At 38.3% G+C, this 16,907-nt stretch overlaps 1 protein-coding gene across 1 annotated transcript in view; it reads right to left on the minus strand.

The window, feature by feature from the left end:
* The window catches only part of PIGN (phosphatidylinositol glycan anchor biosynthesis class N), a 96,946-nt gene that overhangs the window by 40,300 nt on the left and 39,739 nt on the right, over window positions 1–16,907 (minus strand). The window contains exons 10-12 of the mRNA XM_056484351.1: window positions 16,387–16,446; window positions 15,223–15,315; window positions 13,308–13,363 (exon numbers count right to left, since the gene is read on the minus strand). Of these exons, the coding sequence (XP_056340326.1) occupies window positions 13,308–13,363; window positions 15,223–15,315; window positions 16,387–16,446 (209 nt within the window). The remainder of the gene's footprint in view (window positions 1–13,307; window positions 13,364–15,222; window positions 15,316–16,386; window positions 16,447–16,907) is intronic.

Consider the following 16,907-nt stretch of genomic DNA (forward strand, 5'->3'; position numbering starts at 1 on the left):
TGCCTGCCTCCCTCCTTCCTGCTCCTTCACATGCCTCATACAGGACCCACCAACCTCATGTTTCAGGCAGTCCCAAAGCAGGTCACTCTCACCATGTAAATCAGCAGCAGTTGCCTGTGTGGTCACTCAGCTGAACCACAGGGGCAGGTCTTGATTTTATGCAGCTGCTGCATGGAAATGCTCATTCCTGCAGCTCCCAAACATCTATGAATCACTTTTGTCTACAGCCCAGTCCATAGCCTGATACAGCAGTTGATAAATCAGCAATACCTACACACCATCCTTTGAGCCACGAAATATACTGCAAGTATTCTGTGCCTGAACAACCTGAATTTTTATTAGTAGTAACATCCTGATATAGTTTGATGCTATTTCATTAAGTTCAGAGCACAGCAGTATCATGCAGGAATCTTGCAAAACACTGAATAATTGGAACAGCAATTAATCTTAGTTTTGAGAAGAGTAACTAACTGTGTTAAGAAAATGTTTGTCTCTTTTCAATTGAGAAAAGAAGTGAAGGATGGTATCTATAAACAAGTAGCAAGAAAGAGGTCCCATGGAAAAGGGAAAAGGGAGAAAAATATGATCACAAGGTCATGGTAAGAGTTTAATCACCTTAACTTTGAGGGGAAAACAGAGGATTTTAGAAACCAGACTTGAAAAATAGCGAAGTGAATGTTGGTTGTTTCTGCACCTTCATAACATGCCCCTCTGGAAGCCAACCTTACATCTCCACAGGCTGAGGAGAATTAGAAACAGTTCTTAAAGGAGGCAAATCAGACCCAAGCACTGCCTTAAGGAAATCTGTGGCCCTCAGATTTTGCTAACTTGTTTGGTAGGGAAAAGGGAGCAAAACAGCCACTCAAGGTGAGAGTTTCAACACATGTGGAGATTAATAGGAGGAAAAAAAAAAAAGATAACTTAGCTTTTAGGTAAGGGTTTTTAAAAATCTGAAATAAATATTCAGAAGCTTTATTTAGGACTTAAACACATTCAAGATATTCCTATGTTCCCTGTCTCATTTTTATTGTTTTACACATACTTTTTCCCATGAATTCTATCCTGTCATATTCAATGCAAACTTCTCCCAAGCCAGAATTATATTTTCCTTCATATCCTAAGTAATTTAGCTATAACCCACTAATTATCTTTTTATTCTCACTGAATCATTATATTATTAATGAACAATAGTCTTCACCTATTCCTTCTTAGAGGACAGCATCTAGGATCTCTGTACATGGATGGTATAACAGAATAAACGGGGTTTTCAAACAGCAAAATTTTGAACAAGTCAAACACTGAAAGCAATTATTTTGTCAAATTGGTTTGCCATTGGCAGGTGCATTGTTAATTTTCAGCTAACACCATAACACATGTTCTCCTACTTCCATATATATAATTTTCAAGAGGTTGAATTTACAATTGTCTAACACTTGTTTTTGTAAAATTTATTAATTACACCAGAAACTAAGGACTAGTCATATATTACTATGCAAATGCAAGGAATGTTAAATATCTTAAGATACTTTTTCCTCTCTGTATTAAACAAAAAGCAAAGAAGTGATTAAAGAATTTTTCTATTATATACCCATCTAAAAAGGTTACCAAATATGCTGATAATCCCTCAATTAAAGAATGGGCGAAGGCCACCATAAGCAGTTTATCATCCATTGAGGACACTGATTCACTTCTTGAAGCTGACAAAGCATATGAGAGATTTAAAAGAAATCTAGATGTAGCAGAAAGCATAAAGAGGCAAAGATGAGCCATGAACAGAAGTGGGAAACTGCCTATGAAAAAATCCACGGACTTGAGAAATGGTGGTTCTATAAAATCTACAAGACTTACCAAAAACTAAAACCATATGGAAAATTTAAATCTGAGAAGTTAAAGCTTGAACTGTTCATAGCACCACTTGATTTTAAAGAAGACACTGTTAGGAAATAATAAACTGATCAGAGTTTTCCCCTGTTTTACCATACAGCATCACAGAGGCACTTGCAAACGTCAATGTATTCTCAAGGCCACTTAATATACACATCCATGAAATTAATATTAATAGTAATTAAGTACATTTACTGATCATTATAAGAAATATTCTCAACTCTAGAAGGTAAACTAGGGTGCATGTGTATATGCTCTTGCCAGCTATCCATCAAATTCCAGCTCTAACAAATTCAAGATGAATAGCCTTGCCTAGTAAAATCTGAGGTCTTTTTCCATAACACAAAAATACCTGTCCTATTAAGAGGCACACACAAAGAGAATTCAACCAGTGGAGTCAGCTCTGTTCTCCTTTTCTTAAAAGTATTACAAAACACATGTACTGAAAAGGACAGTACTCAGAGGTTTAACTCAAAAGAAAAAGACAAGAACTCCATGATCACGTAGATTGTAAACACACATGCATTCACAAAACCATCAGGGTTCTAAAGACTTAAGATTACATTCTTCACAGAGAATGGTCGTGGTTCTAGAAGAGTAATTTTATTTTTCATTATGGAGATCAGATATTAACTTCTTGGTTCCAGACAGAAATCACAGCTTCATCCATGAATAAACATAATTATGAAACAAGATGATTGGGCTAATCATGCAAGTGCTTGTAAACTCTCCCTTCTGAGATGTTAGTTACCCTTGTCATAGGTATACCTGATAAAATTAATCTTTACAGCACATCATTCATGCTTCATATAAGCTAAGCTATTTGACAGCAGTTCACAACAAGACTGTGATGAAGTACATTCACCATAGCAATGTCAAAAGGATCTCTCTTTGGCCAATGAGTCTTGTTTATCATCACACTACAGAAATTACCATCCCCAACGGCATAGGTAGCATGCTGCAGACAAACCATGAAATAAAGTCTCAGAAGAGAAGGAGATGCCTTGCAAATACATCTGTATTCACCACTGCTAGTTTGTTAATTTTATTATGCCTGGTTATTTGGGTGAAGATTTATGGTAATTTTATTGCACAGTAAATTTTCCAGAATTCTACTATAAAAAGTAACCCCTTCATGTCTGTATTAGTTAAACACTTAAAATGCTGCAGATTTAATAATAAAGTCAAGGAAGCACCACAGACCTGTGGATAAAATGTACAAAGAGACTGAAATCTTTACCTAACTCATTGTCAGATGAAAACAAACTCATTCAGCTGCTTCACTATACACATTCACGCCATGCATATGTCAGCTCATATCCACACCCTTCTATCACTGCCTTATCACTCTCCCCATCAGAAAAAAGAAAATACCATACATCCCACAATTCTTTGAGAGTGGCAAGATTTGAAAAAGACAGATCACACTTCCATGACCCTTATCCAGCAGCAAATCAGAAGCAGCTGTTGAGCAGGCTTCTGATTTTTTCATATTTGCTATTTGGGAGATGGGGAGGAAAGCACCAGCTCCTTCTGTTGATGCAAAACTAAAAAGCTAGAGGACATGGACACACATCCCTTGGGCCCTGGGACAACCCCATGATGGAGCAAGGCCATTTAAATAAAGCATGATAGGATTTTTTATAGGTGACCTTCTTTTGAACACCACATAAAGCAGATCCTCTTAGACACTTTGCTACGAAATTTCTAACTCCAGAATTGTTAGCAGCATCAGACTGACACTGTCCAAACAACTCCAGCAGCCTCTTCTGCCAAAATGCTAAGTAACTACAGGTTCTTGTCCTCTTCTCCAGAAACAGGATCCCTGGTACCTGAGTAACTTGCAATCTGAAATAAATCACCCAGGATAAAGCTGCCCATCTTTATGGGCACCATCCACCCTGCAGAGGATCTGAGGCTTCTGCCATCCAGACACTGCTGGGGCAGATGCCAGGGCCTCTCTGCTCTCTCCCCATGGGAGAAAACTGCCAGCAACAGAATCAGCTGAGTATGGCTGCCCTGAAGCATTCCCAGTGCACAACAGGAGGGCACCTGAGAAAGCATCAGGTGGGTAATTGGAGAGTAAGAGAGACAGATCTTTCTGCATTCTACACTATTAATGTGGCAGAAACACAATGGCACATTTATTTCTGTTCTACAACAAATTCACTCCAGTTAGCAACCCATGACTGCAGAGACTTAATATTGATGACAGTGCAGTCACAAACAAACCCAGAACTGTTAAATGAACCCAGAATTGTTAATTTAACTTTATCATTCTCCTGTTTCTTGTTTCCTGTTTACTTTTTAAAGTACTGTGCACAGAACAAAACGTATAAGAGAAAACCTTCCTGGCTTCATGAACAGCAGAGAACAATCACAAAGACAATGAATGGCAAGTGATGCAAAAACTTAAGTTCATTCAACAAAATGTGAAAAAATTAACCAAATAAGTATTTCAAAAATCAAAGTCTGGAACCATGATATTTCCTTTCTGTTGAATTTGCTGTGCAATTCAGAGTACATGATGTTACCAGGGCAATGATCAGGAAAAAGAAAGCTATTACAGTTATATGAATCTCACCAAATTACCTATTTACACGAATTTTAATGGCTAGGAGCCAATTTTTTTCCCATTTTCAAAATGCATTTAACTCTAGTTGTTCTTTAGATGGGCCTTTTCAAAAGAAAGAACTGTTTTACAGTATCTGCCAAAGACAGACTGAAAGCACATACTATAAGATAAAGAGACAATCATTTGCACACATTTTAGTTTTGATCAAAGAGTAAAGCTTCAAAGATTAAACAATTTGGTGGGTAACTCAGTGATCCTTAATCTGTTTAAACGACCTTAATTTTACTTGTTTACTCACATATTTTCAGGTAAACTGCTAAAAGAGGCAAGTCCTAAAAAGCTTCATTTTCATAATTAGATGATGCATGTTGATTAAAGATTAAAAAATTATAGCCATAGTTACAGTATATTGAAGTTATCCTCTTTTTAAAAAAATGTGCTCTACATGACCCTACATATAAGGGTTTATTACAGCTTCATAAAGCCCAGAACCCACAATATTCCCTTTCCCACCTTAATCTAATCTCTTTACTCCTGATGTTCCACTGCCAGGACTTTGAGTCTTGGAGGATCAAAATTTTTAGTGGGTGTTTTGTATTTCTGGATTTTCTGACCATGGTGTTAATTTTTCAGTGAGACAGTGTCTAGTTGTACGGGTGTAGTAAGTTAAGTTAATCTTTGCAACTCAGCTATCCTTTTTCTTTTAAGGAGTATTAAAAAGCACTGCTTGCCCTCCAAAAGAAAGAAAAGGATTAAGAAAGTCGAGTTCCTGTTTTTAAGTTCTGAGGTTTCTGTTCTTTAAAGCATAATGAAATGAAAGGAGGACACACACTTCCACAGACCAAAGGTAGCAAAAAGTATATTTACTGACACATTGCAGAAGCCCATCAGTACATCTATGCTTTTGTATTCATCAGATTCACAAACACGCAGAGAAGGACAGCGGGACATGAGTGAACCCGCAGGAAATGGTCTGACTGCTAATGCCCTAACCCTGGACTGTCGAGTCTCAGGAATTAAAATAGCCTTTAATATTCACAAATCAGAATCCCTGATGTAGCATATTCAACAGCATAGTGCCTTAGGATATTTATGTAAATCCTTTAGATGACAAAGATGAGAGAAAAAGGAGCTGACAACTAAACTGCCAGCTGCCAATTCACTGAACAGAGAAGCAATTAAGGTAACTGGGCTGCACACAGCATATTTTGCATGTAAACTACCATGGCAAGAGCTTCAGAGAACCAGAGGCCAGAAGGGAGGAGGCCACACTCCAAAACTGTCCCTCTGGCCCCCTTAAGGAGAACTGAGAAGCGGGATGCAGGGATCTTCCAGGGGCAGAGGGTTTGTCCAGAAAGCCATAGCAGGATATGATGCCACATTCTTGGAAAGGGAAACTGCTTTTCAGAAAAAGTGGAAGATCCTTGAAGGAAAAGAAAGGCACCATTTTTAAAGTCTCCTCTATTTTAGTTCTACAGGAGAGGAACATGTGCTGACTCTACATAACAACACCCTGCCAATGCTGGGAGTCCTCACCTCTGCAAGATAGATGATCATTTATGTCAATGACTTAAGTATGATTTATGATAATGAGCTTGATCTAGGTATCTCCAGTGTTGTGGCTATGTAGTCTTATACCTCAGCTACTCTTCTGCTCCACAATCCTAATGCCCATCCTAAACCCTAGAGACCATTTTTCAAGCAGCTGCATCCAGAGCAGAAGTTTGTGCTGTGCCAGTACTTACCAGCAGGGCCCTGTGGCCACCAAAACGTGTCTGAGAGACCACCCACACTGATCCAGACCAGGAGACCATTGTACATCAAGGAGTCAATGATCCACATACCCTCAGCAGACCCAGACCTGTGGTGCCCATATACCTTGGCCACGGGACAGACCCAGCCAGCCTGTAGGAACAGAGGAGTCTGCAGGCAATTCCCACTCTGTAACAGGGATTACACTGCCTGCCTGTCCTCATGTATCTGAGAGCTGCAAGGAGTTCTCATGTGAACCTCCTTTCTGTCTGACAGCAGAAATTATCTTCAGAGTTGATTTCTTGAGAGAAAAATCATACAACAGCTTGATTGACCAAACAAGGGAATGTCTCCCTACCCAGCATCTGTGTGGCACCGACAGAAAACTGATCCAAAGGTCCACGAACACAGGGTGCCCAGCCTCTGAAGGGACATACGATTTACTTGCTATCTGTATTCTTCCATTCATTTTATATTATTAAAACAGCCATCTTATTAGCTATTTGTTATTGGGTCTTCCTTACTGAGATCCAGAAAGAGCCCTGTACTCTGTCCCTTCCCTCAAGCCCCAGAGCAGAGCATTCATTCGCTGTCCATCCCCTCCTACCACCTGCTGTAAATCCTCCCTCACTCGCACTGCACAAAGCCTCACAAGTTTCATGAAAAGGCCAAAAGGATTTATGATACGAGGAAACAGAGAAATATACATTAATCTTGTGATATTTTATCCTCTACACCAGGCTTTTAGCTCCTTCTAAAGACCTTACCTACTTGCTACTTGATGGCAAATCCAATTACATCCAGTCCTCCTGTGCGGAAGCCGCTGCCAGTCAGCTTTTCATGCACAAACGAAAAGCTCTGAGCGCACTGCTGAAACTCAGGAGCAGCAGGATGCCTGCCTTCTAAGAGGATTGCATCCTCCCCTGAGCAGCAGCATTCTTCAGACATGGCCCATGAAGTGAGAGAGAAGCATTTTTGCCAAAGAACAGGCATTGATTTCTCCCTAAAGAGATAATACCTTTACTATTTAATCAGGAGGGCTTTTTTGTAAAGAAATAGTACAAAGCATTATTTTCATCTGAGCACTTGGTCTCTCCAGCACTGCAGTTCTGTTTTTTGATATATATACACACATGTTCTTAAAGCCAAGGGTGGAGGGAAGAGGACTGCCAGTCTGCCTCCTGACACCAGCAGGCTAAAGGTGTCCACACTGGCAGCTTGTACCAGCAGTCCCAGCAGCAGTCTTATGCTTAAATTAACAGCTGATAACACAATGGAGACAAGGTGGAGAAAGGAAAGGGCTAGCTGCCTTTCCAGGGTTCACTTGGAACTGACAGAAGCTGCTGGTCTTTCATTCTTGACCACAGGATGAAGGGGCTGAAATCTCTTTATAGATCAATCAGTGCTTCTGCTAAATAAAAGGTCCTCTGAAGACACAAAGTATTCCAACAAACGTGCAGGGAGAATAATCACTATTAGACTATCCTTCTCTAATGCAATATTTTCACCCTTTCCTCTTGGCATTCAATGCTTACTTAATGTTTGCTCTTGCAAGCGTTATCACATGCATTACAAATATCTTACATATTACCAGTTATTTCAATAAATGTAATTTATTTAAACAAAACAAGAACAGTCTGTTTCAAAACATGTACTGACATCTTAAGGAACCCTGCCTTGCTCAATGGTGGAAAAGAAATCACTTGCTTCACTTTGATCCAAATGTCAATTTTATGGGAATATCTATTATTTAAGTTTTGAAAGGCCATCAGGCAGAGGGAACAATGTAGTACTGTATCTCCAGTCACCAGAGAAAGGAAGAAAAGAGAGGTATTTGTGCACATGGCAGTTTTTTGAATTAGTTTCTGTAATCTTCAAAGATACTCTATACTCTATTTTCTTTTCTATTACTGACAAAATACATAATGTGCAATTATGTGTTAAGACTCAGTCTCTACATGATTGATACTTCTTTGCACCAAATCCATACAAATGTCTAAGGGAGGTTCTCAACTCATAGTAGAGGATAGAGCAAAGGAATTGTGTTACGTTATCATATGGTGAGAAGTACATTTTTATTTAATAGCTGTACACTGCACATTAAAAATGCAGTGACTGTCTATATAAATATGCAAGTTATAACTTGATTATGCACACAAAAATAATTACTTGTTATGATTAATATGTAGTATTCAGACAATTAGGTTAATTTAAAAATGCAGCATAAGGTGGTATGGGATTTTTCATATATGAGATGATAGCGCAAATATTTTATTTAAAGTCAAGTTCCTATTTCCAGTTAAAACACACCAACCATTACTGGTAAAAACTTAAGACATTCAATAAAAAAGCACAGCTAGTGGTAAGCAAGTACTGATTATACTTCAGTTGTTCATCCCTTGGATTTTTTTCTGTTTTCTGCTCCTGCCATTTTACTGTGAGGCACCAGAACCTGAACAGCTGGAAGCACAGCCATCCCTGAAAGCACCTCACACACCAGGACTGTGCAAAAGGACTCCTGTGCTTTTGTGTAATTTATTATCTTACATCTCTTGTACCTGTTGGGACAATGAAATGGCACTAATTGGTTATGCAGATTTTAGGGCAACACTGATGCACCATTTACTCACCACACCACAGTGTCCCTTCTGACACTTCTTGCAGGATTGCTTCCACAGGCCAGAGATGTCAACTTTGAGAATGATTTTGCAATTGTAGCATCTGGCCCCTTGGCACAGTTGTCTTTGAGCTGCGCCAGCTTGGCAGTTGCCCTAAGGTACATCAAATGGTCAGAAAGCTAAGATAGTGAACTATCTTGGACATGAGTTTTCCTCTGTCAGCAGTCTTCAGATTTGTCCTCTCACTTCTTTCAAAGCATCTGGTACCTTGGCACCTCCTTTTCTTACACATAAAGGTCAAAGCATTGTGCTTTTCTTCTCAGAATTCTGAGAAAAATCTCTGATTTTGCTAAGCAAATGGTTTCTGAAAACATGGCTTTTTTAGTTGGGAAAAAGGGTAGGGAAAAAAAGGAAGTGGGAAGGACACAAATTTCAGATAATAAACTTTTCATATATCCAACTGGAACTGCAGCTAAGTAATCAATATCAGCAAGGGATACCGCACCTTGCCTGGCAGAATCAACCACTTGGAGCTGAGTTTCTGATATATTCTCAACAGCTTCACAAGTAGCCTCAAGATATACTTTTACCCAGATTTGTTCCTTGATGAAGGCACTTTGATAAAGGAGAAGTGGCATTACTGGCAACCAGACACATCCTTATTAATAGATAGAGCTATCCAAACTCTAACGCCTCAAGCCCGGTCAAGTAGACACTACTGAAGTTTCTATCACATAACACAATGATCAGCTGCATCCTCCTCATCATTATACACCTGACAGATGGATTTCAGATAGAGATGCAATTTAGATCCAAGCAGGAAAGGGCACATATCTACTGGCCTCCTTCATTTCCTGTCCACTGTGCCAGCCACACTTCTCCTAGGGAAGAGACTCCCTGCGGAAATCAGAAGCTTTATATCAATTCAAATTTCTTCCTCTGTTGCCAACACTTTAAAAATAGGCTTACTTTATCCATATATATGTGTGTGCTAGCTTAATGCTTTAGGTGCAGTATATTCCACATATAACTCACACACTAGTTTTTGAGTCATTGCAGCTAAAGGTCATTAACAGTTTTCTTCCCAGTCAGTAATAAAACACCTGAAAATCAAACTAGAAAACGGGATTTTTCCCTCAGAAGATTAAAAACAAACCTTTTAATGCTATTTCTGACTGAAAAATAAGTTCAGATTAAGTTTCTGTTAAGTTGCAATTTCTACAGAACACATTGCTTGTGAATATATCCTCCCCTCTCCCCTACTTTGAAAACTACACAGTCATCAGTAATTGCACCTCTGGAACCCGAATATCTCAATCTGAAATTCTAGACTCAGATTTCTTCTGGAGCTCATATCTACATTTCTATTACACCGACTTGATCCAACTACATCTTTAAATAATTTAAGAAATTCAGTTTTTAGAGATATCTTTGTTCATTTTCAGGTCACCAAGTTGCTGAAATAACATAAAATCTGTAATAGTCACAAACAAAATACTTAAAATATTCTACATAATTTCATGATCCCAAAGCACTTCAGACACAAATTACACTTCACTAACCTCCAATAAACTATGAAGAAAAAAAAGCATTATACACTGGAGCACATACTTTCTGAGCTTCGAGTTACATATTTCATGCATCAGGATTAAAAAAAAGAATATAACTCCTTTGTACAATTGAAAATGAACAGAGGTGGAAGAAGTTATTTGTGTCTGAATGAAAGAACAGTAATGCAGAAACAGAACTGTGCTCAGCTGCAGCAGCAGATAAGGCCAACCATAGGTTAATACAGATCAGAGGTCAAACCTGACATGAAACAAATCCCAATTGCACACAGCTATGCAGAAACACAACCTCCATACAATTACCAATTACTCTGAAACACAGCACAGCACACAAGGACTTCTCTTGCTCTGGACAAGAGGTAGGTATCCTCACCTTTGCATTTTTAACTTCTGAAAAAGTAACCATAGCCTTCTCCACCCTTTTACCTACCGCCAAAAAAGCATCTCAGCAAAGACAGCAGAAGAGGATGCATGCCTTTCCCTCTCTATCTCATTCAGATTCAAGCATAATTTGTGTGAAAGACAGATGTGGTTTGCCTTATACTAATGCATCAGATCATGCAACTGCAGCTGAAGTTCAGGCTTGTTTTCACTGCACACACATCCAGTCATCTGCATATGAAAGAGGGGATGGATCTATAGAGACAGGTCATGCCTAAAACTGCCTTCAGTCTTCCTTTGGTTCCTGCACTTGGAGCACTAGGAAGTTACTCATCTGTTCAAAAATAAGTTACTGTTCAACCACTTCATCCCAGCTATTAGTAGGAGGTTGGACAAGACCCTGTGGTGGCTTCCCAGACATGAGCCAAGTTTTGAAAGTCAAGGAGAGCTGTGAAGACTAATCAGAATCTGGCCAAACTACCCCCAGCACGTTGTGGGTATTTACATTAGTGTGTGAACATCCATGGTATGAGTCTTTTTCTCATGGTATGAGGCTTCCTACAATGAATAAATAGCATCTTCTTGAAGCACCAAAGTCTTCATCCCCACAACATTCCTGTAAGGTAATTCACTGTGGTGGTGGATTCCTTTCCTCCCTCAGCCCCACTGGCTGCTCAAGGCTGACAGATCCCTTGCCACAACAGACCCTTGGCAAGGGATTAACAGCATGCCAAACTTAGAATCTTAGCTAACACAAAGTTTTGTTTGCACATGCATAATCCTTTAGACACAAACCACTGACCAAGTCTAGGACTAAGTCTGGACCCAGCTGCACCTAAACTCCCTCTGAGAAGGAGGGTAGAACATAAGGGGCTTTTTCTGAATCTCACAACTCAAGGAAGGTCTCCACGACAGCTTTTTCTGACCCTTCCTCTACAGTGTAAATAATCAAGTGTACCTTGCCACTGAATCATGCTAACCACTGTTGCATTTACTATCAAACATTGTGAAATAGTTATTACTTGTCTCTGGTAAGCAAAGTGCATCACTCCATCATTGACATTCACATATCCAAGGAATTATTTTGTCTCAAATGAACACCTCTCCTGGAGCAACTACTAATCCAAATTTCGATTCAGAAAAAACTGAAGTGTATCTAAAGAAAATAAACTTGTTTTTGCAGCGAGCCATACCAAAGTAACAACATGTTTATAGCAAGTTTTAGTTGCATTTTTAAAGTGATGTCTCTGGCATTTCCACTTAAAACAATCCAACATATAAAACAGCAAAGACAGCAATCCATAAAGCAATCAGTAATACTCAGTTCCTTGAAAGATAAATACAGCATTAAGAAAAGCACATCTTGTTTTATAGAATCAGTCTTATTTCTCAAGGAAAGGTAAAAGTGAAAGAGTTGTGAAATGAAACTAATAGTCATTTATCAAAGAGGACTGGTCACCTTTTCCATATAGGTATTTTATTTCATACAGACCAGCAAATTCTTTGATGTAGTTATCATTCTTATTCAGAATTTGTTATAAAGGATCCATTACATGCCCAAGATTAACTTGACTTTTGTCTCACAAACTGTCCTGAACCTTTCCCTTTGTGGGAGCTAGAGGTACAATATAACACAGCAATTGTCTGTTCAGATAGACAGCAATCATCTTTAACAATAAACATACTTCTCAGGAAGCAACTCAAGTACTTCTTGCTGCTGCTATGATTTAAAGCTCTTAATTAACATCAGTTCTATTTCCCAAAGGAAAACAGCTGCTCTTGGTGACAAGGCATTTTTGGAGCACTCCACAAACTGTGAGCAGAACTGAAGACTATCACGTGCACCCATGGCAAAGCTTTTAAAAACCTTGACAAAGAAGGGAAAAGGAGACAGTAGCTTTAATTAGATAAGACAGAAGGGTGAGGGGAGCAGTAACTGTTCCATACACTAGAACAGAGTTCCCAGATACACAAATCACTACCAAGACTCTTTCACAACCCTGGAAACACAAAGACTAGGCAACACAAATGATAAATACTGTAAGGTTTTTTTTTTTGAATGCAATGCATTTTATTTATTCCTTATTAGAATTTAAATCACAGAATAAACAATTCTAAATTCAACTTTTATATATATAAATTAACAGATTGCACTTCCTGACCCTATAGGTACTTTTATCTCCCAACAAATGCTGAAAAAAATATAGCCAAAAAAAAAGAAAAACAAAAAAGTGAAAATTACTGAGCAATCTATATAGCTATACTGTCAAAAAAAGCTTGGACAAATAACCCTTAATGGAAAATTAAATGTAAAGAATAAATTTTAAAAAATAAATCTATCTTAAAGTTCTGGTGAGAAGGAACAGTTAATTGCATAGAGTTCTAGTGCAGTTTCACAATCAGATAAACACTGCCATCAAAAAAAAAGACTTGAGAGACTAATTGTGTTGCTGCAGCTCATTGAAATACCAAAGTAAATGATAAGACAAACAATCTGGTAAAATATACATAGTTTTAACAGGCACTTACTTGAATGGTGTGAACAGGAATGATAACGTAGTTTCCTTTTTCTGACTCATCTTAACCTGCATAAAAGAGCATTAAATCATTACATGCAAGTTGCAACAAGACTAAAAATTGTATCAGAAAATAAACTCCAAAAAAAATCACAGAAGATCTCTAAGACTTTGGAAAACAGATTTAATCACATTATCAATATGCTGTCCATGACTCTGGGTGTTATACTCCAGAATGCACAACTCCTCTGACTTGCTGGAAACTCAGACCTGCTCTAAAGCAAATAAAATAAACCATGCCCCAGCCACTACTCTTGTCAGAAGGACTTCTACAGTTTGCAGGATAAAAGGAAGATATGGCTAGAAGTGTTATCAGGCTTCAGTGACAAATTCCTCAGTGAAACCAGCACCATTTATACCAGACAGGCACCAGTACACTGCAACAAACACTGCCAAAGCAATGCTCTAAAACAACTAACCAGCACATGGACAAAAATAGAAGGTTTGGATGCCATCAGAGCCACTTTGTCCAAGGTCCTCCCAAACACCTGCAGCTGCCTGAATCAAGTCTGACTGTTGGCATAATGTACAGTCAGGAACTTCCTCAGCACACTACTTGTAAAAGCTGATAGCTGGACATAGCAGCCCACACATTTCATCCTATCCATCCAAGGCAACATCATCTTCAGGGAGCATAAACTGTGGTCAGGTCAGCCCACCACAGGAAAAGTAAAAATCCACTTGGCATGTCTAAGCCAGTGCACTCCTGCTTCAGCAGAGAAACAGAAAGGAAATTCAGACAGGATCATTCCAATGCAATGCTAAAAAGAAGCCAACAACAACAACAATAACCTAGCAATAGAACTATAGAAAACAGAAAAGTAAGCTCAAAGGAAAGAAGAAGCAGAACTATTTAGTTTTTTAAATCTCCAAGATGCCTATTTAAGTGGAAAATGTCTGAGTCATCCTTAATTCTTAAAGCAGAGGTTTGCCAAATTCAGAGGTGATATCAGCATGCTTCCAACTTGACTTCCAACCCCACCATTCACTCTCCCTATTACATGCCAGTTCTCTATCATATTTTTGAAAGTAGTTCTGCTGCTGACACTACCACCCTGGTAACCACACCTTTGTGAACCTGGCATTCACAAAGGGACAGAAGATGCTGAAGGTGCTAATCTCGTGCAGGTCATCTCATGCTAGTTCATTGTTTCACTATCGTGATATGAATTTCCAGACAGGATAACAATTCTTTTGTGTCTCAGCTTCTATCTGTGGAGGATGGTTTCCCTCAGAGCATTTCTATGCCTTGCCAAAACTGGAATTTTGGACAGTTTCTCACTCCACTGCTTAGTGAAACAGAACCTTTGTTTGGACCACTCATGTGCTCTCATAACGTAATATCCAATATTAAATTAATCAAGACAGAGAAGCCACAGATGAACACTTGCAAAGCAAAACAACAGATATAACAGCATTAGCTAAAAGTTAATTAGACCACTAATTTAATTTTTTTAATGCACAGGAGCCTATTACCTTTCTGATTTGTTTGTGTACTGACCCTGATTTAAGGCCTTGTCTCCCAGTCCCCTTTGCAAAGGCATTATTTCCCTTCCTTGGTACCAGCATTCAGATTCTACCTACATACTGCAAGTGGGTTTACATTAACACCAATAAACATCACCATTTTTGTAAAGAAGCAAGAAAAAAGTTATTCATTCTCCTTACAAAAAACTAACCAAACCTGTTTATTAAGTCTTTCAAACTTCTTCAGGTAAGTCTCACAGCTATTCAATCACATGAATGTGCATTCAGTTTTAATCCTTTCAATTTAATACACTATGTATAGGATAAGTCATACAATTATTTTACACATAGCAACAACTATTATTCAAATAAGTTGGCCTTTTTTACCATATGTTTAGTACCTTAAATTGCTCAAGAATCTGAACAGCGTTGGTAAACATGCTCTCTGCTTTGAAAAGAGCACTACTGTTCAGATACTCCAGAGGCAGAGTTCCCTGAGGAAGAAAAATACAAATAATAAGCAAAAAAAAAAAATTAAATTACATAACAGGAATTTATCTTAACTGAATTGCTAGGCAAATAAGCAATGAGAATACTTGAAATTACTGCTGAAATAACTCATGTAACTTCTTTGAAAATATTCTTCTCTCACAGATTTGCAACATCACAGGGATTGTTTGTAATATCTCTGCTTCTACAGGAAAGCAAAAAACAAATAACAAAAGCTGTTACTAAACTGTATACTATAAAATAATATAAACTCAACCTCTAATCAAAAGCCATTTCTGATCCCCCTCAAAGTCTTCCACCTAAAGCTTCACCTGGGGCTGACTCATTCCAGTACTTGTGGTAGGAAAAGGAGCAGTTGCCATGCCACCCTGTGCTGAGCAGCTTTCCTCACACAACCAGCAATGAGTGCAGGACAGGGGGACAATCCCTGGGGTAGAGTCTCCAGAAGAAATATGTTAAAAAATATGCTGTAAATAGGCATTTTATATGTGAAACTAGCAGCAAGACAGCACATTAATGAAATGCTAATTGTCAATTAGATATTTATGAGGCAACTTTTGGACTATGTAATAACATGAGAGGAATTAAAAGAAAAAGCCATCTCACTGTTCACTAAATTAGAGGCACAAGATAACATCTGAAGAAAGTACACTAGTTTAATCAAGAAATAATTGAACAATAAATTGCAGGAACTGGCTTGTTTACAGGCTTAGCTTTCATGATCAAAATCACGTGTTATTCAAACCATATTGCATTTTTACCATCCCTAAAAACAAAGTAACAAAAAACTTTTATATAGCCCAGGAGTATAAAGCTGCAGATTACAAAAGGACCAGCTGCCCTTCCAATTAGAAGCCCTACACAACACATAAAAATATTTCAGTTTTTTCTCTAAAGACACACACAAAATTAAAACTACAAGCAGTCTTCACACCCTGTCGCACTTTTACAAATCTGTAATCCTTCTCCTCACACACCTCAAGTCTTGCCCCCAACAGCTCTTCCTTTATGGTGAACAGATTTTTATAACATGGAAAAACATTTGTACTTCTTACCACAGAGTTCAGGGGGAAAGGCACACCGATAAGGGAAGCCATCAGTGGTGCTATATCAGCCTGTGCAAACAGAAGCATTCCCATTTTAGCATAGTTTCAGCCTCTACAGCTAATAAATTCAGCTTAATTTTAACCTATCTGCATTTGCAAAAGATAATGATGTAATACTGCCATGCTTTACATACAACTTCCCCTATAGTTTTTTTGATTTTTAGTTTCCAGTAGTCATGGCACAATTAGATCCAAATGTGAAGCTCCACTGCTGATAAAGCTTAAAAAAATACATTTCATTTAAAAAACAAATATAACCACTCCAGTATTTATTTGCAGGAATTCAGCACCTCCTTTACGCAAAGGCATACCATTCTTTATGACTGTTTATATGACCAAAGAACTAATTTCATATTTACGGTTTTAAGCAGTATACTGGATAAACTGCTCTTCACAATTTTTATCCCATGCTTCCACAGTGGGGATTACTCACCTTCTCTCCTTCAGAGGGAGTTTCTGCAATTTTTTAA

This window comes from Oenanthe melanoleuca, chromosome 2 (genome assembly GCF_029582105.1).
Source record: "Oenanthe melanoleuca isolate GR-GAL-2019-014 chromosome 2, OMel1.0, whole genome shotgun sequence".
NCBI lineage: Eukaryota > Metazoa > Chordata > Aves > Passeriformes > Muscicapidae > Oenanthe > Oenanthe melanoleuca.